This window comes from Hippoglossus stenolepis, chromosome 4, assembly GCF_022539355.2.
Source record: "Hippoglossus stenolepis isolate QCI-W04-F060 chromosome 4, HSTE1.2, whole genome shotgun sequence".
Lineage (NCBI taxonomy): Eukaryota > Metazoa > Chordata > Actinopteri > Pleuronectiformes > Pleuronectidae > Hippoglossus > Hippoglossus stenolepis.
In genome coordinates, this window is record NC_061486.1 from 26,443,537 (window position 1) to 26,470,182 (window position 26,646).

Sequence of the window (26,646 nt, forward strand, 5' to 3'; positions counted from 1 at the left end):
TTCAGATGTCCTCAATCTGCTTCTATGCACAATTTCTCTTTTCTCTTTATCTATTTACTTTACCTCAAAGATTCTATAAATAAAATAATTGTTCAATTGTAAAGTCTGATAATTGGCTCTTGTTAAGGTTTTCTTTTTGTGTGAAAATGGTTTGAAATTCTGATCTCACTTCCCTCCATCAGGTCTGCTGCGGGTGTTCTTTGACACTCTTTACGATGAGGATGTGATCAAAGAGGATGTCTTCTACAAGTGGGAGTCAAGCAAAGACCCCGCCGAGCAGCAGGGCAAAGGCGTGGCCCTCAAGTCCGTCACTGCCTTCTTCACTTGGCTCCGCGAGGCCGAGTCAGAGTCCGACAACAGTTAGGCCCCCGGCCACTAGAAGAACTGCCGGGAACTCGGATCCTTGGAGAGAGTGAATGTTCTGTGGAGGATTCAGAAGAATCTGAATCAGCAAAATCCTTCTGCATAAACAGAAAAAAGCCAGAAAAAAATTCTTCACCTGGGAGAGATTGTATTATGGATCGAACTTTCGATCATCTTATTTTTTCGTTAATATTATTTTGTTTTGGGTTTTTTTTGTTTGCGCTACAGAATGTCTTTCTTTTTTTTATATATATATATAATGCGAACGCAGGATTTAATAGAGAGAGTAGACATGAGAGAGAATGCTGACAAGTTACATGCTGTGAGAGATGAGGCTGTTTTTTCAGTTTTTCTTTTTCTTTTTTTAGGTTAGTCTCTTTTCAAATGGCTTCTCCTCACCACGGCGACACTATTCAAGACATTTTGCTTTATGACAGATATAAAGAAGAAAACTTTAAGAGGCTGTTCACATCTATATTTTTGATGACTTCATTCTTTATCTTGGAGACATGACTCAGCAACTTTGTCATGTCACGTGTTTGATGTTTGATCTACATGATGCGCTTATGTAGATGGTTAGTTTATTGTCCTTCTTTCCAGTGTTGGATGATTGGAGTGTGTTTTATAAGAAAATAGAAAACTACAAAGAAGTGGCGAGGACTGTCTAATGGATATTTCAGACTGGAGCGGTTGTGGACTGTACGGACTTCAGACTTTATAAGGGTGGTGTCACTGAGGAGAGGGCCAATGAACATTGACCATTTTGCTGCTGGGGGGGCGGTGATGCTTCCCTCATGCCCCTCAACCCCACCCCAAAGACCCCTACTGACCCTCCCCTCTGTGTGTCTGATTTACTTGTTTCCTGCACTTCGAAGGAACAAACTGTGGACTGGGAAGAGGAGAGCGAGGGCTCACAGCTGCACCCTCCTACAAAGCCTGTTGATGGATTTTAAAAATATAAAATATCTCTATTAAAACTTGAAAAAAAGTATACAGACAAAAAAAATCCACTTTAATGAAAAAGGACTTAAAAAAAAGTAGAGTTAAACAGTACGAATCCTAAGGCCTTTTCTGCTTCCAAGAGTGAAAAATGCATTTCAGGAGAGTTCTGTAAATATAAGACGGATTGTTATTTTTTTTGTTGTTGTTGGTTTTGTTTAGTTTTTTTCTCAAAGAAAATATGCTAATGTAATTTCCCCCGCCTCTGAAACAAAGTGACAGTTTTCCCCTGTATTTATATTTTTCTCTCCTCAGCTGGCAGAAGGTGCTTGTAATTATCCACCCCAAATCCAGGATTACAATTTAATGAAAATTTGTAAATACTTTTTTGCTTTTCTTTATTAAAAAGATATTTAATTAAAGAAAATGAATGCCTCTTTTCACATTCAAAACTGGAAGAGATAATAAAGATTGTTGCAAATAAAATGGAAAAAAAAGACACTCCTATACTTGTGCTTTTGTGACGGCAGCAGCGTGTCCATGCAGCCTCTGTGACATCACATGGCTCCTTCCCTCTGTTCTGCCTCAGAGCTGAAAGTCTCCTCGACTGTAACTGAGGAGCAGGATCCGATCCTGCAAACTGCACTGGTGTGGGTTTACTATCTGTTATACACTGTGCTGCTGTATTTATCATTAGGACGGTGTGTTTTCATCATGCATGAGCAGTATGTACTGATGGAATTAAAAGTTCATACTATTAACTGCTGAGGAGAAGCAGATAGGACCTGAGTTAGTGGCTTTATCAAGCCATTGTTACCTCCACCAAGGAGGTTATGTTTTCACCCCTGTCCGTTTTAGTTTGTTTGTCTTTGAGAAAGATTTTAAAACTACTGAATGGATTTCCAGGAAAAATCCGTGGAAGAATGTGTTTTGGGTGAGGGGAGAAGAGATGTCATCTTTATGTGGATCTCGATCAGGGGGCAGATCCAGGAATTATTTTCCACGTTCCCTAATATTTAGAAATAGGACGTTTCCAAACATTTTTCGTTGATTTCTCAGAGATATTCATGGATGAAAAAAATCGGACATGTTTAGCGGACTTTTGAGGGAGTGACATTTTTAAATAAATAAATACAGATCTGGATCAAGTGAATTTAAATGTGGTTTCATAAGTGGACTGGGCAGAGGTTTGTGCTCTACTGCGTCTAGTTCATGCTGAGCTCGCCTCTAATCCGCTTTCCTTAGTAGACCAAAATTACAATTAGATTTAGACTTTGATTTGAGTTCTTCTCTGAACACTGAACAAATGACACCCTGCTGTCATGTCATGTCACTCGCACATCTTTCATCTGCTGGCAGCGGAGGCTAGTTTAAATATATGACCTGTTTAAATCCAATGCAAACAAAGGTGGACTTTGTTTAAGAACGAGCAGACCAAGAGTTACTGTGACCATTTTTACCCCGGGAAAGCATCAGACCAATTTAAATCATTTGCAGACAAACAAGTCATTTAGAAGAACAGTAAAAAGCAACTATGACACCAAATGTCCCCATTTTCAACTATTTAGTCCCCAGACCTCAGAATAACTGTAAAATGAATGGAACCAGCATTTTAACCAGGTTTAAAGTGAAATTATTCAGTATGGTAAGACCTTGAATCATTGTGTACCTTTTGTGTTGAGGTTTAAAGACTCTCAGTGAAGGTGTCACTTCTGCCATTGTGTTTTGTGTCCATGCACCCCCCTCCCTGGACCTGTGAATGTGTAGACTTTGAGTACCCCCGAAAGTAGAGCGAGTGTTGGTGATATTGAATATTGACTGATATCCCTCCCAGTCCCAGAGGAACAGTGTAATAGAACAAACAGCCTGTGGATTGAAACTGTCTTAAAGAAAAGAAAAGAGTTGTGGTATCTAGTCTAAGCTGCAACAGACTATAGAGTGGAAAAAACATGTTATATCATCCCCTTGTTTTGAAAATGATTCTCATCCACAAACAAGAAACAACGATAAACCTGCAGAGCTCTGAGTTACATTGTCCTTTTTCATCCTGTCATATCTGTCATTGGTTTTCTCCCAATATACCATATGTCATATGGTGTAATGAAATACCTTACTGCATCGTTTTTCCTCTGACTGTAGCTTGTGAGCTCGGCAGTGTTAAGTTATTAACTGTCATTTGAGGACGAAGATACCAAACAGGAATTTCTAGAATTGCCACAATGCCTGAGTACCTGTGTCTAATTTGCAGAAGCAGGATTATGTTTGGGTTTGGTGAGCGGCCACTGATTTAATGCTCAAAAACCTGATATGAAGAAGAAATGCAAGGTGGAATGCATCACTGTATTGCATTTAATGAATTATAAATGAATTATTGCATTATGATGAATTACCTTCCTCAAAGAACAACCTTTCTTTTTCAAAACAGCACAGACGTCATTAACACACCTCTACAGGTGGAAATGTAATTTTTATTAAACACTCATCAGCTGCTCCTCAGTGCTAACATGATGCTACCAGCTGTCGCTGTGTAACTCACAGTTGTACTCCTCTGTCAGGTTCCAGCACGTATGGTCACACTCTCACCCTCTGTGAATAATAGTAGTCACAGTAACGTTGACCTTTGACCTTTTGAAAAGAAATGTCATCATTTTCCCTTGTAGACTTTCAGGCAAAATGTTATTACAATGAATGAGTTGTGGCCGAAGATGTTCTGTGAGGTCACAGTGTCCTTTGGCCTTTCACCAATCTGTTCATCCTTGAGTGCAAGTGAATTTCGGTGACCAATTTCCAGTACATCCAACTGCAGCCATGAAGGAAGCGGAAGGAAGCTGAACTTTCCAATGTGGTCAGGACTCATCTGTTGACTCCTGCATGTAGTAGTGGGTGTGCAGAGTTAAGGTCTGAAATCCCCTCAATGTCATCCTGAGATATTACGTTCATAGACAGACAAATATGTTTTTAGAATTTTTCTAAGTCAGGGGCCATAAAGGGGCCACAATTTACAAAGAGGGGCCAATATATGTCCAACATCCATGTACAATTCCAGTGAGGTACACATTTAAGTCATTCCTTGTTTACTGTTCGCTCTACTACTTTGAGCAAAGCCACACACCGTTGAATATATTTTGAAAATGATTCAGAGTACAAGCACAATAAAAACTTAGACAATAGAAATACAAAAAACTGTCATATTTATTGTTAGTATTGTTAATAAGTGAATAGTTTATCAAAAAAAGACTTCACTTCAGGGGCCAATCAGATTTCAGCCAGGGGCCAGTGCCACACTGGCCCCACCCCTGCAAATATGAAAAACCATCAATTAAAAATATAGTTAATGTAAAAAATCCTAAATAGATAAATCGATCAATAGATTCCCTCTATTAAGACAATTCAATATCATTTGAACTCTTGTTTGTTGACGTGACAAGTGCAGATGTATTACAGGATGTATTGACAAAAAAAGAAGATAATGTCTAAATCTGAAGGACATAGGTGCTGTACCAGTGTTGTGCCAACCAGCCAGGCCATGCACTCACACTTCTGTCTGAATAAGAGCTGGAACAGGAAAGGTAGTGAATATCCTTTGTTCCCTCTGGATGCTCCAGTTTCCTCTACGTGCACGATGCAGGTCAGGCCCTGTGGAGCCTCTGTGAACAAAACTACACTCTGAAGCAGCAACACAGGAAACAAAAGGCTGCCCTGTGTATCCAGGGTGCTCTGGGAGTGAGCTCCTGCTGTATATATATATACCTGTGCTAAAGAGGCAGAAGGTTGCCAGTTCAAGTCTCCAGACTGTAACATCCGTGCTGGGGGAGGTGGGGGGAGTGGGCTATACTCTCTGGCTCTCAGCCGCCGACACCAGCCAGGAATAGAAAGTGTGGATGTGCAGGGCTCCAAAATGCCTCCTGGACCAAAAGAGTGTGTTCTCAGCAGAATTTTGCCATACAAAAGAAAAACACCTACCACTTCATCTTTCCAACATTTTCACATTTTAGGCGGCCACTTATTTTTGATCACCTCAGAGCTCTGTTGTGCAGCCCACATCTTCCACTCAACATATTCTCTTTTTAGCCAAACCCCAGAACTCGGGCGCTCTCTGTTCAGAAGCACTTCACGCTTTGTAGGCTGTAATCCAACCTCTGTGTAACCTTATAGTCAGAGTCAGGCCTTCATTTGAAACTGCCTCGGCCCTGCTGACAGGCCCAGGGAGGGAATCACCTTATCTTTACCTCGCTTTCACTCGGTCGCAGTATCACTATCAGCTGGACCCCATGTTCAGGTGACATTTTCACACTGTTGCGTCACTGGTGCACCTATCATTTCTTTTCCATGTAATCCTTCCAAAGCATATTTGCACGGGCCTTTGTTATTACCTAAGCAGCCACACAGGCGTGATACAGCTCAGTCTGTTCAGATTCTACAGAGAGAAAATCCTTAGAGAGCTCTCTGACACTGCATTCCTACTTCACAACACTTGCATGTTTTTGTGCTCTTTGACCAATTTGGATTAACGATCCGATGAATTTACAGGTACGAGTCTGCTCCAAGATGGAAATGTATTGTAATGACAGTTGGGCACAGATCTAATGCAGATGAAAGTGACTCAGCTCAGATAGTGTGAGAGGAAATTCAGATTTCTAGTTTGGTTTGACATTTGCACATCTGCGTGATCGTTGATGTAAATATTGCAGGAACCCCCTTTAAACCCTTCTGCAAAATCTATTTAAACCCATTCCCTCAGTGCTGTTTATCTGCATCTGCTGCGTGCTATTGGATTTGAAGTGATTTACAAAACACCCCTCTCTGCACATCTGTCGAGGATTTGAAGAGTTCGCAGGATTTCATCTTTATTTGTGATGTGATGAAAAATAAATATTTATATTACATATGTCACTATAAAATAGTACAATTACTGTAACTACTACATAATTATTGTTATTACATATTATTATATAAAATATATCAATGAGATACTATTTTCTTCTATTTTATATTTCATAATATTGTATGACCACTGTAGTTATTCATACAATACTGATTTTTATATTGATTTCATATACCTAAAATTTCCCTTATTCAGTGATACTGAAATACTAAAAACAGCATATAAATTCAAATCAATTGAAAATATTCCTTTGTAGAACGTTAACACCTTCACTGCTGCTGGAACCTCCTCATAGGTATCTACAGTCTTTTACAGTTCAGTTTGGGATGAGCACTCACCTCAGATCACACACTCACCAGGGTTGAGCCTCAGTACTCACTGTCCAATTTACACTAGGGGGCGCCATTGCACGGTATATTTATGACCATTAGTCAGTATAGTAGTTAAATGTTAACGGCAGCTTGCACACATCGTCAGACATTTCTCATTTTTTGTTTTAAGCGATACAGTAAATATTAGTAATGAATATCTTTTATTTTTGATCCAATGGCTTTCTGCTTGAAAGCACAGGTTACATCTGTGCTTGATGGAGACGTTTGTAGATCCAATTTCAGGAATTACAAGATATACAAAGATTTAAGTAATAACCATGATCACAAGACAATGCGTCGGGTAGCGTTAAGTGCACAGCGATGAGAACGACTTTAAAAGACATTCTCAGTGTCTTGTAAACTCTTCTTAAAACATTAAACAGAAAGCCTATGTTGGAATTGGAAATTTTTGTGTTAAATTTTCCGTGTAACTTAATTCCTTAATCAGCACCTCTCTGTCAATTAAAGTCCTATATAAATAGATAAATACATATTGTTAGGCTGGCCTTCCTCAAGATCATCCAAATGCTAAGATGGCTGAACCTCTGGGCAAGCAACCATCACAACCACCCGCTACAGCCATGAAACCGCGTTTGGTGCCAGAGAAAACTCACATATAGCACTTTAGGTATTACCCTGCAAAGCATCTGCGGAGAGCTGACTGAGCCTGAAAGCGTCTGCAGATGCAAGACCAATCCAGCGGCTGTGGAGTGTTTCAATGATCACTTGATTGCTTTGACCTTCCACACCATCACACACCCTTAACCTCACTGAAAGCTATTTTCAGACATACGGGGGGATTTAGGCCGAAATGTGTTAAAACAACAACACCTTGCTGCACTGACCTCAGGATCCACAGCAAAGCAGAACTAAATCCCTCGGCACGTGACACTACACTCACACACACACACACACACACACACACACACACACACACACACACACACACACACACACACAGGTGCACACATAGGCTCAGACTGCTGTTTCTCCTTGCTTCCAGTCTTAATGCTAAGCAATCTACTTGCTGGTGTTAGCGTATTTAGCATACAGACATGAGAGTGTGATCAGTGCTCTCAGCTGATCCTCAGGTTATCTCCCGAAATGTCAAACAATTATTAGTTTTAACATAATTCTCATTTTTCATATTTACTTATCATTCTTTTCTCCTTTCTATCATCTCTTAACAATGTTTGACCCTTTCCCTTTTTCCCTAATTGCTGCCATGACCCATTTATTCCCACAGGAAATTGCAATTTGCACACAAACACACTGCCATGTGTGTAATGACCTCACTCAGTATCATCACGAATCATATCTCCGTGGCAGATGGCAGCGGGTGTGTGCCACAGTCTGCCATCCTGCTGGCCGCAGAGATCCACACCAGTGAGGACGCAGAGTGTGGTCCCTTCACCAGCATCATTGACAACATGTCAGCCAGTTCCACTCACCACACAGTGGAGTACCACACCAACCCATTCAGCTGTCACACTCCACTTTCACAGAGCTCTCCAGCAGTCTGACGTTTGTGTGTGAGGGAAACAGAGACTGTTCAAGGTCACATTTATTTGTAAATCCCACGTTTTATTAAAGGTAACACTAAGTTCTTATTAGAGGTAAATGAATACAACACAAACATGGCCACTGCAATAGCCTTGATAAAAGCCTTTTGGGTTAAATATTGCTATTACTCCTAATCCAATAGAACCACATGTCATGTAACCACTAATCTGCTGTTTTCTTTTTCTCATTTATGATCATTTATACTTGTACTTTTTTCATTGGCTGTGTTCAGAAACAGAAGTTATGTTTTTGTGTGGTTTGTGGTTCTTTTAGGGGCTGGTGACTATTAGTCCAAAATGTATTTCTATGTAGCATTTTGGTTAATCTCAATTTGTAAACTTAATTTTTTTAAATGTGCAGAGATAAGAAAAGATATGATAACATAACATAACATAACATAACATAACATAACATAACATTGAAAAAGACAAGATAAGATAACATAAGAAAAGATATACATACTTACATGAAAGATATTTTAAACACATCTGCTAAAAAGTTTCATAGTGAGATTGTTAGCGAGCTGATGTTAGCATTTAGCTCAATCCACGAGAAGTACAAAGTACAGCCTCAAAGCTGCTAGCGTCTTGTTAACCCTTAAATTGGACGGATGTGGCCAAATATTCCTTAATGCAGCAGTTTGTATTAATGTGTTTTATCAATGATATTGTATGGACATTTAGTCCCAATATATATTTTTAATAACGTAAATTTTGTCTTGTGAAAGTCTTGTATACATGTTACCATAAGAATTGTTAAGGAAATTAACACCAAGTGTGTAAGGTTATCCACTGTTTGCCGTCTAGTTCACACCTGAGCTAACATTAGCATATACAACTCAAATTCTACTTATGAATGATTAGATTTTCCTCTTGGCCTCAGAACATCATGGATCTTGCTCACTTCAAACAAATGTTAGGATACTGTAAGACAAGTTTGACAGTTGTTGAATAAATAAATAGCTTCAAGGAATAGCACAGAGCTGAGGGTTTCATTATTGAATTAAAAGATGAGTATGGTCCTGCCTGTTGTGGCTTCTAATGCTACTCTGTCTTTGTGGAAGACTTGTGGCTGTAACACATCAGCAATTATAATTTAATAAAATATGACGCTACAAAGAGGTTGACTGCTTTCATGGTGGGCCACTTTTTTTGTTAAACTTTGATATCTGATTCATGTTGTGGAGGATGACATCCCTGTCCCCAAACATAAGCGTACTTATATATTTATTCCTTTTAGTGGCTGTATTTGCTTCCATATATGGTGAAAATAAGGGCTACGCTATAATTCTCTTTCATCCCCAGCAAATTCATGGTGTTTAACCTCATTTACATATTTCATGCATATGAATTACCACAGTCCTCGTCATCTATGGCCTGTCCACATTTGCAAGGCTAATCACTCAACTCATTGGGAACATTAGGTGATCAAATTAGCTCTAATAAATGTCCCATTGATGGCATGACGCATGGTAGCTGTTGAATAACCAGTAAAACACGTCAGTTGCCATGTTACGTTCTCTCCACTCTCTGACAGTGATGGGGACATTTAGGACGAGCAATCAAACAAAAACGTGACTGCTGATGCAAACGTTCTTCTCTGGCTCGTGTGCTCATTGGGAAATAGACGGCTGTGTGTGTTTGTGCCATTCAGCTCAGTCCCGGTGGACTCTGTCTTTGTCGCTTACATAACGCTATCTCCCACTGCATTATCTGACAGATACAGCCCGATTATGATTAGAAATCACAAAAACACACTCACTCTTTCCATTTGGTACGTTCACTGCCTTTTTTAACTCTCTCGCTCAGTGTCATAAATAATGCTCTAAATAAACACTATCATGAAATGCTATCTGTAATGCTTTAACTCCGTTAATAATTAATTTCTCAGATTTAAAATTATTTGTCAAATACCACTTATTGGATGAAGTGGACAAATCTCAGCTCTATTTACTCTTCTAGTTATTTAGCTACTCTTGTATTTTTATATCCCTTTTCGACCTATTTTCAGATCTAACCCAAACACGAGACAAGTTTTTTCAGTCACTGGTCATAAATTTGCCAAAGGCCTATAGGACCATTATGCATTTATGACATGCCATTAAAATGAATGGCAGCTGATGTGATTGGAGACGAGCATTGCTTCAGTCGAGGAGCTGATTGTTAGGAAAGACAGAGGAGCTCATCTCCAGCCCGAACTTGGCCATGAAGTCGACAAAAGGGGCCATTTTGGCTCTTTTTCTGCTGGTGGCATTCGCATCATCCTGGGCCAAAGGTAAGGGAAAAAAAGAGAGAAGCTAACTTTTTTGTGTTAAATGTAAACGTATACTTTCATCTTTATTGAGTTATTTTTCTTTAGCTCCTTGTTTTGGGCAATTCTTGTGAGGTTCCATCTTCTACTTTCTTCAGGAAACTTAAGGGAAACCAAAAAAGTTCTGCTCATTCAGCATTTATGCTTCTATCCAGAAGCTATTTATGTATATATTTATTTCTCTTAATCCTTAATAGCTTAAACTCACTGAAACTGCAGCTGCTCTCACTCAGTACTTGTCAACTTACATTTGAACTGATTATTCACAACTTTCAGATCTTACATTTCATCTGCTGACAGTGAGCCACCTCTTCTGGCTTCAACTTGCACGTCAACAAACAGTTTAGCTGCTTTCATCTTTTATTTTGCACATGACATTTCAAGTGATTTCAGTGGTTACACAGCAGCATCCATTTCTGCTGCATTGACTTATTTCTCGTCAAGTGACTACACTGGACTGTAAACCTCTGATGCCCGCCTCTGAAAAGCTGGTTCAGCTTTACTTCTTCATACCCGATGTTGTCATTTGTACACTTCCAGTGCTAACACCTCAACACTTCAATATCAACAACATATTCAATCTCATTTAATCATCCTGTACTTGTTTCTCTTGCTTTCACACAATCCAGCACATTTGGGTTTCACATTGGCCTGATAATGTTGATATTGATGTATGGTGCTCACCTTCTTTTCTATTCTTCTATGACCTGTTTTAAAACTTGATCCTTCCATCTCTTTGTGCTTTGTCTTTCGCCCTCATTTCTTTGTCTCCTACTCTTCACATTGATCCTCAGCTTCCACCTTCCTTTACATCCTTTGTACTCATTTACTCATTTTTTCTTCACTTCCCTACCCACTTGTTTTGTGAGGGGCTTCAAAACTTTTAAGCAGACTCAGTACTCGCAGAGTTGTGTAACTAGCTGCTGTCAGCACTTACCGCTTGTTAGTAGAGCACTGTATTAAAATATACAACTACACTGTAGTAGATAAGGAAGCATGTGTATACGACAGGTGCTGATACAAACAAATATGATAATAAATACACTCTGGTCCCTGAGGCCTGAACAAAGGGCGCTCTGCAAGGTTATTAGTTCTACTCACACTGATGTCTGTGTGATATATAGATCTCTTTGATTCTCTGAATTTGTCACGTTCTTGCTTTAAAGGTTCAGTGTGTAGAATTTAGTGACATCTAGTTGTGAAGTTGCATGTTGCAGCTGAATACCCCTCACCTCATCCTCTTCTTCCAAACATGAAAGAGAACCTGTAGTAGCCTTCATTTGTCATAAAAACTCAAAAGGTGTTAAGTTTGTCCAGTTTGGGCTACTGTAAAAAACCCGCTCCTGATGCAAATATAAAGTACTTATATAAAGGCTCATTCTGGGGTAAAGAAAACAACAATTCATAAAATTTAGATGAAACATACTAGTGAAAACATCACTAGGATTATTTTATATTCAGTTTCTGCCAATAGATCCCTTTCACATAAATCTTACACACTGGACCTTTAAGTTTCTTGGAAGCCAAATGTTTCATATGTGGTGAGATACCTCATGTGATTCTGAAAATGATAAATGGTTTGTATTTATATAGAACGTTTCTAGTCTTGATGACCACTCAAAGCGCTTCACAGTACAGTTTTTCCATTAACCCATTCACACACACATTCATACAGAGCATCCATGTGCAGCACTTTCTCTATCAAACAGTACAGCCGAGCAATTTTGGGCTCAGTATCTTGCCCAAGGACACTTTAGCACACAGAATAGGGGAGATGGGGATCAAACCACCAACCTTAAAACTGTTATGTCTTCACCCCTGGCCATTTGTTTGTTGGTTTGTTGGTTTGTTAGTTTGCAGGGTTACACAAAAATGACTCAACAGATTACCAAGAAGCTTGGTTGAAGGGTGGGTCTGGGAATTTATTCTCTGTTTCTTTAAAATACGAGATAGGGTCTTTTTCAACATTTTGAACAAAGAATAATTCATGGATCTTGATGAGAAAAACCAGGCACACTTAGGGAACTGATATCTATGACTGTGTGAAACTTCGGTGCTTTACTGAGTGCCATTCCAGTTGCTCAGGCAAATCCTCCCTCGAAATTAGGTTTGACTATTTTGACTTTTAAAATAACAACATATGAACACAATTCATAGCGATACAACCAATACATTTTAAATGTTTGGACTCACACCAGTGGGCTTTGTGTATTTGCCTATAGTTGAAGAGGAGAATCCAGAGTTCTGGAGGTCACAGGCACGGAAGACGTTGCAGTCAGCTTTGGACAGGAAGCTCAACACAAACGTTGCGAGAAACATCCTGCTCTACCTCGGAGATGGTAAGTTACACAACACGGTCATCCTCACAATATTAACACCAGACAGCCTGGCTTGGCTGAAAAGGTAAGACAATCAGAATCAGGAATTGCCTGACCCTCTTTTTTGAGGTAATTTTGCCACCTGTCCCCACTGCTTCCTTTCCCTTGTTAATTTATGTCTGTGCATCAGGGATGGGAATCACAACTTACACAGCAGCTCGTATCCTCAAGGGACAGCTGCAGAACCAGACAGGAGAGGAGACTGTGATGACCATGGACACCTTCCCCAGCGTGGGATTGGCTAAAGTACACACACACACACACACACACACACACACACACACACACACACACACACACACACACACACACACACACACACACACACACACACACACACACAGAAGAATGAATGGACACAGGACCAGGTACTTGTACACAATGTACTGTACTGTACAAGTACAAGTGCTTTCATATCCATTCATTAATATAATCAAAGACATTAACCTACAGCATGTTTGCAGAAGTCACCCATGGGTGCACTCACAGACTTGTCATATGGTCAAGTCACAGGGTTTAGCTAAAAATCTGGTCTCACAAGACACCTGCTCCGCTCAGACCATGAACTGAATGTGTCCCATGTTTACATAAAGAGCTGTGTATTGAAATACAATTAATATTAAAATGTAAGCAGATATTTAAAAGATTAATTTGCAGTTCATTATTATTGTTCCATTTACTTGATAGATTACAGTGCTTTACGCCTTGCTCATTTCTTATTATATTCTCTCTTAATTCTTTTCTCTTATGATTTTTTGGAGGAGGAGCTACTTCCCACACTAAGAACATTAATGTTTAAGTGTATTTTGTCCAACAGTACTCAACTCATACTTGTGTATCTGTGTGTGTGTGTGTGTGTGTGCGTGCAGACCTATAGTGTGGACTTCCAGATTCCAGACAGTGCAGCCACAGCCACAGCGTATCTGTGTGGAGTGAAAACCAACCTGAACACCTTAGGAGTGAATGCAGCAGCTCGCAACGGAGTCTGCAAGACTCAGAAGGGCAACGAGGTCACGTCCATTCTAAAGTGGGCCAAAGATGCAGGTAAGGATAACACAGGACAATATTACAAAGTGTTTAAACAAACAAATAAAAGAGTGTGCTAGAGTCAAAAGAGCAAGAAAGTGGAGAGCATGACTCATTCCCACACCTCTGATTTGAAATAGTGACGTTTGAGTCACAATGATAATCCTATAATATTGACAACCTTTGTTTCTTGTATAGTTTGTTAGGGATACTATTAAAGACGAGACCTGCTCAGACCGAAGACAGATTTTCCATTAATGATTAATGTGGCATTAAACCATGAAGTTGTTACTAATCGTTATTTTACAAAGTTTTAAATTTGGTGGTGCATCATTCTGAACTGCCCCAGTGTGATGTCACAGCCAAAGGAATATATGGCCTATAAAAAAAGACTTGTTTTTGAATCATGGAGCATTGGCCTGGCTCCAGACCGTCTAAATGCACATTGCTTTTTTTTTCATTGATTCAAAATGGACTTAAACAACTCAGAGTCAGTCAGAGCTTTGTTGATGGGGATAAGAATGGGCTCATCATCATCCTGTGACACAGACAGAAACATGGATCAAAAGTGTGAGTGAGACCACATCCGCTACACAGGTTGTTGATCATCTTGCAGAAAAAAGCTCAACAGCATATTTATCAGACTGATGTTGAAAACTGCTCCTACAAACCTCTGCTAAACAGGGGATTGTATGAAGGATGTCTTCAAACAGTTCTGTGATCGAAGCAAATAACAAACAGGATTTTTGTGAGTCTTGAGGAGCAGGCCCAACTGTATCACATTTTACTTTTGGCTCCTGACAAAGAAAATCTCAATACAAAACCTGATTGTACAGCTGAGTGCTCTGCTGTGAGCTGCAGTCCCTCGTCACAGCGCTGGTACAGGGGCCACCAGGGAGCTGGAGTGACAGCAGCCTGCAGCTGCAGGTCACTCTGCAGGATAACAGCGTGCACAGAAAGCCCACTCTTATCATGTTCCTCTATTATCAACGGTCGTGGATATCTCATAATACACACACATACACACAGTGCCATGGCCCTGACCCTAGCTCAGCTCCAGAGATTGACACCAGCTGTGTGTGTGTGTGTGTGTGTGTGTGTGTGTGTGTGTGTGTGTGTGTGTACTTATATATTTGTGAGGACCATTGAGCATAGAACTGAGGTGGGAACATTTTGGCCAGTCCTCACTTTCCCAACTGGCTGTTAAAAGATTAGAGTTAAAGGGATAGTGGGTGAAGTGTTTGAGTCCACAAAACAGTTTTTGGAGTTTCAGGGGTAAACAGTGTAGCTGATTAGTGACTTATCTTCAGACGTAATAAAAGAACAGAAAAACACAACATGCCTCCATACTGCTCGTTTGGTGTCATCCAAGTGTCCGGAATACCAACCATTCGTACTCGACTCTAAACGAGGTCATTTACACCGTGTTTTAAGCTTAAAAGTCCAACAAGTGGCTAAGCTAGCGGATATTAGCATTTCCGACGGTCCCTGAATGGACCTCGTCGGAAGATATCAGAGGACATTTCGGTCCAGATCCACACCGATGTTCAGTGAGTGTCCTGATATCTGACAGACAAACATTATGAAAAGTATCATCACACACTCCTCACAATCATCATAGGTTATCTGAGCAGCCTGTGCCAATGATCACTGTCACTGACATACTGACTGACTGACTGATTGACTGACAGATTGACTGACTGACAGACTGACTGACTGACAGATTGACTGACTGACTGACTGACAGATTGACTGACTGAGAGACTGACTGACAGATTGACTGACTGACAGACTGACTGACGAACTGACTGACTGACTGACAGATTGACTGAGGCGACTGACTGACAGATTGACTGACTGACAGACTGACTGACTGACTGACAGATTGACTGACTTACTGTCTGACTGACAGACTGACTGACTGACAGATTGAGTGACTGACTGACTTACTGTCTGACTGACAGATTGACTGACTGACTGACTGATTGACTTGACTGACTGACTGACAGATTGACTGACAGATTGACTGACTGACATTGACTGACTGACTGATTGACTGACTGACAGACTGACTGGCTGACTGACTTAGTGACAGTCTGACTGATTGACTGACTGACTGACGGACAGACTGACTGACTGACTAACTGATTGACATACTGACAGACTGACAGACTGACTGACAGATTGACTGATTGACTGACTGTCTGACTGACTGACTGACTGACAGTCGGACTGACTGTCTGACTGACTGTCTGACTGACTGATTGACTGACTGACTGATTAACTGACAGACTGACTGACTGACTGACTGACTGACTGACTGACTGACAGAATGACTGACTGATTAACTGACAGACTGACTGACTGATTAACTGACAGACAGACTGACTGACAGATTGACTGACAGACAGACTGACTGACAGATACTGACAGACTGACAGACTGACTGACTGTCTGACTGACTGACTGACTGACTGACTGACTGACTGACTGACTGACTGACTGACTGACTGACTGACCGACTGACTGACAATGACTGACTGACAGTCTGACTGACTGTCTGACTGACTGACTGACTGACTGACTGACTGACTGACGGATTAACTGACAGACTGACTGACTGACTGACTGACTGACTGACTGACTGACTGAATGACTGACTGACTGACTGACTGACAGACTGACTGACTGACTGACAGACTGACAGATTGACTGACTGACTGACAGACTGACTGACTGTCTGACTGACTGACTGACTGACTGACTGACAGAATGACTGACTGATTGACTGATTAACTGACAGACAGACTGACTGACTGATTGACTGACAGACAGACTGATTGACAGACTGACTGACAGATTGACTGACTGACTGACAGAATGACTGACTGACTGACTGACTGACTGACTGACTGATGCTGGTTTCACACTGAGGGCTAGTTCTATAATGTTCAAGGTTCAAGGTTACTTTATTTGTCTCCCTTGGGAGAAAATTGTATTGGATACAGGAAATTGCTGCCTCAACGCAAAACACACACAATAAAAACAGTGACCCCTTTAAAGTCTGGAGGAGAATAGGTCACAGCCTGTGTATTAAAATAGTCCTTGATTTGAAATAATGTGGTTTAAATAAAACAAAAAAAAAACAAATGTACATTTTTAAGTCCCCAGATGCAACTGCAGAACCTTGGGGTGCTTTTTCTTTTTAAACCTAGCCAAACATTACTGTCTCCATCGTTCCAGTTTTAAAATGAAGGAGGCTGTCTCATACAGGCGGTGAGACTTTGAAAATGGCCTTGTCGGTATTGTGAATAACAACCTTAAGGTGTAATATTGTGAAACCAGGTTTAATGATCCAAATCATAAAGTCATTAGACACTTTCATTTATCTTAACTGTTTATTCTTGTTTGACCTTGACATTAATAACAAATTGCTGTTATAAATCAGCCATTCTACCAATAGTCATTTCCACCCAGTTTTGTACCATTGCCAACCCCCCAGTTCAGATACAGTCTAACTGTACTAAACTAAAGGAACTACACACAATATTTTTTACCATTTTAATTTGACTTAAAAATAGGGTTGGTAAGTTGTTTCTCAAACACCTTTTTATCTTATTGGTTGAAATCTTCTTCACTTCCTGATAACCATAAATAAATAAAGTCATCTGAGAAAAAAAGAAAAGGTGTCTGTGGCCTCGGAGGACTGTAATAAACACAACTAATCGTTTTATTTGGACCGAATCACTGGCTGGTGTGCAGAGACGAAAGTCCGAAGTTAGGGAGTGAGTCACGGAGAAGTCGGCTTCTAGCAGTTGTCAGTGCACGTACATGTGTTTGGGGGAGTAGCTTTGACAAGAGGGCCGATGTGAGGGGGTGGGATGTATCAGTTGTGTATTTTCAATGTGTAGCCTGCTCTTTGTAGCTCTTCCAGGATCACCAACCCTTGCTTTAAATTATTAATTGATTATTTCACTGTTGCAGATAACTTTCAGTTCACTAATCGACTGATCAGCTAATCGTGGGTGCTGTTTTGCGTCGACCTGTGTACCTTCACAGTTGGGCTGTTTATTGGGTGTTTTATTGAGGGGTGGGTGGGTGTATCTCAGCTGGGGAAGTACACTTGGGAGTTTTCTCTTTATTAACTCTCAGTACTTGAACCATTCTTTTCTTTATCATTATGAGGTTTTTTGTTCACAGCCTATATATTTGACTTCACATGAACTTACTGCCTCTGATCTTCAGTTTGCCTCATGGAATATAAAGTCATTTTCAGAGTTCAGAGTGAGGATCTCTCACTCCTGGTCAGGACCTGGTCGGGTTCTTCTTACGGCCTCTTTCACTTTCACACTTGGAAAATCATAAACATAGATCTGAGCCTTTTCAGCTTGTAAGTGTCGCTGCAATGCATTTTGGCAGATATCTTATCATTCCACATGAATCCCATCAGTCATTATCACCATTTTTTAGGAATCTGGTTAATGTGTATTGGGACAAACAATGATATAACCCAGCTTTTCTTGTAAAGACTCCTTTACTCATCACAAGCTGCTCTGCCTGGCCATGTTAACACTGGTGTGGATTTCAGTTGTGAACTCCCCCGAGAGCGGAAGAGATCTACAGAGAAACACACCTCCCACCCTCACACAGGAAAATAACAACTTCATTAAAGAATTGTTAGCAAGCAAGGCATGGGGAATAGATTTCGCTACGTCAAACAACAGCCTCCAAGCTGGAAGATAACAAAAGCAATAGCAAAGTTGACATGAGTCTTTGCTGGGTTTTTTTGGTGTTTTCTTTGCAGGGAAGAAGCCATTTTGCTCGCCCTGCCATGTGCAAGATGATTGTGATTGGTTTAAAGAAGTAAAACCAAGCCAGGGAATTTTTTCTCTTAAAGTAGAATGATTATCTGAGACTGCATCACTTTAAATGTGATATTTCCCCACAAATGTATTAAATGTAATCACCAGAGGGGGTCACTGTATCAGGGTAGGTCTACTGATAATCAGTTTTTGGAAAAGGACGCTTCATCTAATCAGTCAGATTCTTGGTAAAGAGATGCCTCTTAATCCTAAATGATGTATTCTGAATATTTACCCAGATGATTATATAACTGGTACATCATAGAGTTCATGTTTTGCACACTCAGACCCATTTAAAGCAGCTGCACATTAAACATGAAATAAATTTGTCTTGTAGGCAAGTCTGTTGGCATCGTCACAACCACACGCGTGCAACATGCCACCCCAGCCACCAGCTATGCCCACAGCGCCAGCAGGAAATGGTACAGCGACGCTGACATGCCTGAGGCCGCCAAGAGGGACGGCTGCACCGACATCGCCGCTCAGCTCCTCAATAACACAGACATCGATGTAAGAAGCTCTGCCCTCACATCCTTCTGATGGGAACTCCACTTGGTGTGAGGCGTGTTAAAGTGAACGTAAATATGTGTGTTTGTGTCTCTGATTGTGTTTCCAGGTGATCATTGGTGGCGGCAGAAAGTACATGACCCCCAGGGGCACCAAGGACCCAGAGTATCCCAAGGCTTTCTCCTCCAGGGGCAAGAGAAAAGATGGACGCAACCTCATCAATGAGTGGCAGAGCATGAAAACTGGGAAGGTAGCTCTGTTTATCCAGACACAGTTTCATAGCATCAGCTTCAGGGAGAAGTCTCAGACAAGTTCCAAAATTATAAAATAATGTAATGGAAGGTAGCAAGGTGTAAAATCACATAACATTCAAAGGACATTTTATTTATGTAAGCGGAAACTGCACTGGTTGTCAGTGTGTTAAAGTCGTTCAAACTTATTTTAAAGATGCACTCACTACAGACCCTCTCAATGGGCCTGCAAGTCGGCTAGCAGCGAGTTAGCATGGAGAGCAGGCTGTGTGTAGCCCAGACACTCTATCAGAAGTAAGATGTAGCAGCAGAGTTTCTGGGGACAGATGTACTGGTTTTAAAATCTATGTTTTGAGAGAGTTGGGCAATGCAGTAAATGATCTGGCTGGCCGGGAGTCGATGTGCAGACTTGCTGCTGAGGGCACCAAGGACCCAAGAGCACTGAGAACGAGCAGACTGATGATAAGTTTAAAGAATCCTAGAAAAGCAAGTACATTGCAGCAATCTGTACAGTGGCAGAAATGAGTAAATAACCTATTCTATATGTTACCATCCTTAATAAGCACAATTTCCACATTTAGTCTGAAATGCAGTACAATATCTGTGAGACCACCACCTGGTAAAGAGTGTAACACTCTTTAATTAAGTTGACAGTGATACTGTGTGGAGTTTAAAAAGCCTACACATTAATTTACATTCACAAAAACAGTCAGTTGAGAACAAGTTGGATGAATGTATAGCAGACTGTTACTTGAGCAGCTAAGAAAAACTCAAGTGCACAAGTGCTGTCTTCCTCCCACTCAGTGTGAAAGTGTGTATATCCTGTGTGTTTCATGCAGAAAGCCCACTATGTGTGGAATAGAACAGATTTTGATGCCGTCGACCCTGAAACCACAGACTACCTCATGGGTGAGTTTTCTCATATTCTCTTCTTTACAACAGAAAGGTATTGACTGTCCTTGGTTTACTCACAGTCTTGAATACACTACTCATGTTTTCCGTCAAACTGTACCTGACCTACATAATGTTTTCAAGGAGCAACAACATTCACACAAATTCATTCGCAAAATTACACAATGGAAGAAAAATGTAACTGTCCATCAATACTATTTTCCGCAAACAATCCCACAATAAAATGCAGTACATTTTAAATGAATTCTTTTATTACATTCGGACAAGCCAAAAGTTATTTTTACGCTGGAGGCTTTTTTTAAAGAATGTCCTTCATTTGTTCAGCCATGTGCCATTGATTTGTTCCTCTATGTTCTGTTTGTGCTCCACACCATGTGATCATGGTTTTGAGTAAATAAATACATGAAATGGAAACTTGAACTACTGCTCCCTATTGAGTTGCATTAGATCATTTTGTTTGTTTATTAGATTGATTTAGCTTTTCAACTTTAACATTAGTTCAAACACTGTTATCATGGCAGATTTGCAAGGGAAAATATATTTATTTACACATCCAGCAGATATGGTAACAAAGGGCATGAGCGTTAGCATGCTGTTAATGTCCATGTTAATGTCTGTGTCCTTCTTACAAATCTGTACGTCCAATATTCACAACTCTGCTTTTGGTCTCCACCAACTCCAGAGAAAAACCTCTGGTTCTATAGCAGCTAAATGCTCCAACATTTACATCAGCTGCTTGCCAACTGCATCTACTGTTGCTTTGCAGGAAGTGTTGGATGTATCATGTCAGGGAACTCAGTGACCTCATTGTGGTGTGTGATGGTGCGGAGGAGAAGTACTGTAGCTTCAATCATCATCCAGTTTCTGGACTGAGTGTGTGCTGAAAATAAGGATATTGGTGGGAGGACTCTCCTTTCTGCTGCACCTCCACTGTGGGCTGATAAAGTGGATATACTGTATTTTTGGTTCCTCTTTATTTGATCTTTCTCTCCCCCCTCAGCTCTGTTTGAACCTGGGGACCTGCGCTTCGAGGTGGAGAGGGACCCAAGCATGGACCCGTCCATTGTTGAGACCACAGAAAAGGCAATCCGCATTCTCCAGAAAAACCCAAATGGCTTCTTCCTGCTTGTGGAGGGTGAGGATAAGAGCTTCAACCACCTTCCACACACAACCATCAATGAATCTATCAAATAAACATTGGATAATAAACCCCCCTGGTATATAAAGGTTCGGCTAAAAGCTACAACATATTAAACTGTGATGGCTTTGCTAAAACATCAAGAAGTGTCTTATAAAATAGTGTCTTTATTGTCTCTACTGGGGTCGTTTGAGGCGATCCTCATGGTTTCTGCTGCACAGCAACAACCTCCAGAATACGTCAAGTTACCTACAGTAGAGCCACTGACTTGACATTGATTCTGCATGCAGCTCAATGAGTTTGCCGCAGTGTGTGTGTGTGTGTGTGTTTTAGTGGAGTGTGGTTGGCTGACGTGTTTAGTTCCACACGGCCACCTCGTGCATCTCCCCTTCGGTCTGAGGCAGATGCCTGGGGACTCTGTAATGTGACAGTGTCTTGACAATGACTTTAAAATAACAGGCTAGAGTATAAATAGAAGCAGGCATATGGTGCACCCAATCACTGACGGCTCACTGAGAACACAAGTTATTAACCACAGCTTACTTCGCTCTCCAGTGAAACGGATGAAGAGGACAGGTGCTGGAGGAATCTGCTAAAGTGAAAAAAGTTTATGTGAACAAGTACTCTGAAATTCAACTTGTGTGACCCCTTTCAAAATGTATGCCTATTCCAAGAGATATCTTTTAGAGTCGCTTCAATATGAAATAGGCTGCTTACTCACCTCTAACAATGTGAAGGAAATGCATTTTTAAATAGATCTCGAAAGGCCCTACATTGGATGTATACGCTATGCACCAGTTTTAAACTTGACTTAAACTTAAACTTAGAACTTATTATTATTCAAGGTAACAGGAGGTTTTTATTTTGGACCAGGTCAAGTCTGAAGTCACAAGTCAGATTACAGTCCCTGGTCATTTGTGACAAGTGAAAGTTAAGGCTTAAGTCAGTCAATAGGTCAAACCAGTTCCAAGTTTATTCTTAACATTCCAAATCTGTGAGGACACAGGTCTTCAGGAGCAAATTTCTAGTCACGTCTAAATAGTGTAAAAAATTTCAAGCTGTTGATGAGATTTCTTTTGCATATTTTTTATTTATAAAGCACAACTAAATGTGTCTTCATGGTGTGTGCTGATAAAAGGCCCGCTTGTCAATTTCTTTTTTCAACTTTCATTTGCGTATTTCACGCGGCCAAAAAATTTGACTGGGGTGTTTTTCCTTAAAACCTCAGCCCAAGTCTTCAAGCGTCAAAAACTCAATTTCACTGTAGCTAATTCCCAGTCAAGTGTAAAACCACTATCTTTGTGAATTCAGTCTGATCCAAGTCTCAGGTCCCAGTTCTACAGTTTCACTAAAGTGTGTTTACAGTATGATTTTTGAATGAGGGGCTGAATCACATTTTCTTTATATATGTTTTACTTCTAGATAACTGATCATCAGACACCAGGAGAGAGAGAGAGATTAGGATTGTATGTATAAGAATTTGACTTAAAATAAATACTCATCTCACTGAGTCTTTATTAATAAATAGGGAGAAATTAGAAAAATGAATCAGTCGTATCAGGTTTGATTAAACTTACAGTTATATTTTTCAAAACTCTTTTGAGGGAAATGATCATATAATTGTCCTCTCTGTCACATAAAGTACCAAACAGTATAAGAAGCCATAACTTCACCTGTCATCATCTTCAACCCTCTCCTCCCTCTGTGGTCAGGTGGGCGTATCGACCAGGCTCACCACGCTGGTCAGGCCTACATGGCCCTCCATGAGACAGTTGCCTTTGACTACGCTATTGCCAAGGGCCTCGAACTCACCAAAGAGCACGAAACTCTCACCTTAGTGATGGCTGACCACTCCCACCCAGTTACCTTCAATGGATACCCGTTTCGAGGACAAAGCATTCTGGGTAATTATAAACTGACTGTAGTCTCAATTTAGTTGTTAAATCTTTCCCCACATAGCATAAAATCTCCATTTATTCCTCTTTCTTTCTTCCATACCCAAGGGGGCATTTTGTGTGTGTGTGTGTGTGTGTGTGTGTGTGTGTGTGTGTGTGTGTGTGTGTGTGTGTGTTTGTGTGCTTTTGTGAGCATGCATTGGCAGCTTCCTCTCAGCTTCAGTGTGTCTCTTCCACAAGCAGCTTGACATTTCCTCTGCTTTCTCTCCCCTGCAATTACAGCCGGTGTAAACAAATACAGCCAGCAGCCTTTCTGTTCCTCGCCTCTCTATTTCAGTCCCTCGCTTTCTCCCCCCGCCCCTCCTCCTTCTACCTCCTTCTCTGCTTGGACAACCTCTTTAGGCACAGTTAATTTGGCCATATGATGGTAAAGATTACAAATCTCTACAACAAATGGGTTTTGTAGGAAAAATTCTATCCCGCCACTTTCACGGTTCAGAAGATTCTTTGAATGAGTAAGTGAGGCCGGTAAGTATGATTAAATTCTGCAGATTTCTGGGGCAGCACTCTATAAGGAACTCGTTTATCAGAAATGCACATAAAGAGCATTTGGTGTTTAACAGTCAAATAAGCACATGGGTTTTAATAAAGGTATAAGTCAAATATTGACCTTTTCCCAGCAAACTTGTACGAAGTAGTTTTCCAAAAATGTCTCAGTATGAAAATGATCACATAAAAGATTCACCCATTCATCCCAAATACAGTATATCAGTATCTGCTTTCAGAGGCCATATTGATTATGCATTTGTGTTACCTCCTACAGTTTCCACTTTTCTGCTCTCTCTTTTCTGTCCTTATTTTACTCTCCTCCTCCTCTTCCTCCTCCTCCTCCTCCTCCTCCCAGTGGTGCAGCAGTGATTAATGTGCTTGTGAAACCCTGAGCTCTTCATCAGCGGGGAGACTCGTGAGGCTAATGGCTCATCTGAGGAGAAACACTGAGATACTCAACAAGCACTAGACCTCCTGCAGCCCCCTGGGGATCCAGAGGCCTGCCCTACGTGTGTGTGTGTGTGTGTGTGTGTGTGTGTGTGTGTGTGTGTGTGTGTGTGTGTGTGTGTGTGTGTGTTTAGCAAATAGAGGCAAAGAGAAGCAACAGTAAAAGTGATAACTCAAAGATAAGGTGTGATTGGCTTTGTGCATTCTCCAGGTAAATCCCCACTTTGGGCTAAAGACATGCTGCCTTATACCACACTGATGTACGGCAACGGACCTGGACACAAAATCACCAATGGCACGCGGCCTGATATTCGCAATGTCAACACCAGTAAGATGCACTCATTGTTTCTTCATTTTCCTCACAAGAATATCACAGAATTTAGTTATTCAAACCCCTTCGACCTGTTACAGAATTCTTTCAACAGTCACTAATTCATAATTCTGTTTTTAGAACCATAACACTGTCGAATTTTTACTCAGAACTACCTCCACTCTATCTTTCGCAGACATTTTTGTGATTTCATTTTCATGAATATTTTTATAAACCACAAAAGAAAATGACAGTTCAGTTAAGGTAACATCATAATTGGTTGTATATATGTAAATAAAGCTGCTTCAAGCCCCCCTCCAAATATTTTCCTGACATTATCTGGAGTTGCTGTATGTTAGAACTTACTGTGGAGTTTCTCCTATCAGCCCCATAGTAGAAACCATGCACAATGCCCATATGAGCCCATGTGAGAATACAGCAGGAGAATCTCCGGAGGATTCACAGCGAGCCAGCATGTTGTTTCTAACACATGACAGATACAAAACTGATCGTAACAAAAACAATACAAACATCTGAGGATAAAAAGGAGGAGCCATGCATGTGGAAGGCGCTGAAAGACAACAAGAATCAAGAGCTTTTGACAATAAGGGCCAACACTGGTGGCGATGAACCCAAATGCCATCCATCACTCCTCTCCGGAGGTTTTCCTGTTGTTATTAGTCAGACCAGAAAAATCTCCTGCTGCGTTGTCCATATGTGAAAGGCAGACTCTGGATAATGTCTGGATCCTATTGTCTGGACATTCATGTCTGTAAAACCCGAAAAGTGTAATTTCCAGACTGTTCCTCTTGATCCTTACTTTGATTGCGCAATTTGATCTTGTTTTATCAGCATTAGCAGCTAATACTGGGTCATACTATTGTTCGAGCTGCATTACCTATTTTTTTCCACCTGGGAGCAGCACAACAAGCTGTAATTAAAACATTGCCATATCATCACCTTATAACGGTGTTATGGCTAATCAATGCCAAATCTGACTATTAACATATTAAGCAAACACAGAGCAACATTATGTGTTGGTTTGTGTGTGTTTTTGTGTTTTGAAGCATTGTTGATCAAAAATATTGATCATAGCTTTAAAGTCTGTTGAATTATGTGGCAAAGTTTGGATGTGATGTAAAAACACTCATTGTTATTTTTGTGTCCCTGGACAAACACAGCAAAAAAAGTGTGATGTTATTTTTCTGCGTCTTCCAGAAACTAAGGACTATGTCCAGCTGTCCGCGGTGCCCACAGAGTCAGCCACCCATAGTGGAGAGGATGTGGCAGTGCTTGCCCGTGGACCCATGGCCCACCTCTTCCAGGGCGTCCATGAGCAGAACTACATCGCTCACGCCATGGCCTACGCTGCCTGTGTGGGCGCTGACCTGAGGCACTGCCAGGGACAAACTGCTCACACCACCACCAATGATAACATCGGGAACAGGGCTCATGGTTCAGCGGCTCTGCTCAGTGTCCTCCTCAGTACGCTGCTGGCACATGCACTGCTGATGTAAGGTCCCTTTCTTGGTGAATCTCATTGATCTCACTCCACTGGCAATGATACAGGGGTCAGAGGTCAGGGCCATAAGGGAGCGGGCGGGGAATCAGACACTTGGCTCAAAGACACAGGACGTGTGTGTGCTACTGTGGGGAATTCAGCCAGGATTTTTTAAAGGTTGAAAAAAAATCATTATAATTAGACACAGACATCCATCTTCATCAATTGGAGAAGACTGTATGAATAATAACTTATTGAATGTGAATTTGTCTTGTTTTTACTTTCATCGGTTTGGAATCTTTGTGTTGTACCAATAGATCTCTGCTTGAATAGAGGGTCTGTCACTTTCTGAATATTAATATAAAACAATACATATGTCACATATTTCTTTAAATTTTGTAAAAATGCATTTTTAGCGAATCAAATTGTTTTTTAAAAC

General features: G+C 40.7%; 2 protein-coding genes across 2 annotated transcripts in view; both read left to right on the forward strand.

Annotated features, from left to right (window-relative positions):
• LOC118105663 (eukaryotic translation initiation factor 4 gamma 1) overlaps nucleotides 1-1,803 on the forward strand; it is a 42,818-nt gene extending 41,015 nt beyond the window's left edge. Inside the window, exon 34 of the mRNA XM_047339714.1 lies at nucleotides 183-1,803. Coding sequence (XP_047195670.1) covers nucleotides 183-364 — 182 coding nt within the window. The 3' untranslated portion in view covers nucleotides 365-1,803. The remainder of the gene's footprint in view (nucleotides 1-182) is intronic.
• An 8,522-nt stretch (nucleotides 1,804-10,325) lies between these two features.
• alp3 (alkaline phosphatase 3) lies at nucleotides 10,326-26,223 on the forward strand. The gene is made up of 11 exons (XM_035154708.2): nucleotides 10,326-10,395; nucleotides 12,654-12,770; nucleotides 12,940-13,055; nucleotides 13,679-13,853; nucleotides 19,035-19,207; nucleotides 19,314-19,454; nucleotides 20,295-20,364; nucleotides 21,368-21,502; nucleotides 23,218-23,409; nucleotides 24,608-24,724; nucleotides 25,925-26,223. The coding sequence occupies exons 1-11, from the start codon at nucleotides 10,326-10,328 to the stop codon at nucleotides 26,221-26,223; spliced, it is 1,605 nt and encodes a 534-aa protein (XP_035010599.1).
• Nucleotides 26,224-26,646: the final 423 nt, after the last annotated feature.

Excerpts from the sequence above, each read along its gene's own strand:
- alp3 (XM_035154708.2), top strand. The coding sequence starts at position 10,326 with ATGAAGTCGACAAAAGGGGCCATTTTGGCTCTTTTTCTGCTGGTGGCA. Across the intron at positions 21,503-23,217 it reads CTTCTTCCTGCTTGTGGAGG|GTGGGCGTATCGACCAGGCT; the intron begins GTGAGGATAAGA and ends CTCTGTGGTCAG. Across the intron at positions 23,410-24,607 it reads TCGAGGACAAAGCATTCTGG|GTAAATCCCCACTTTGGGCT; the intron begins GTAATTATAAAC and ends TGCATTCTCCAG.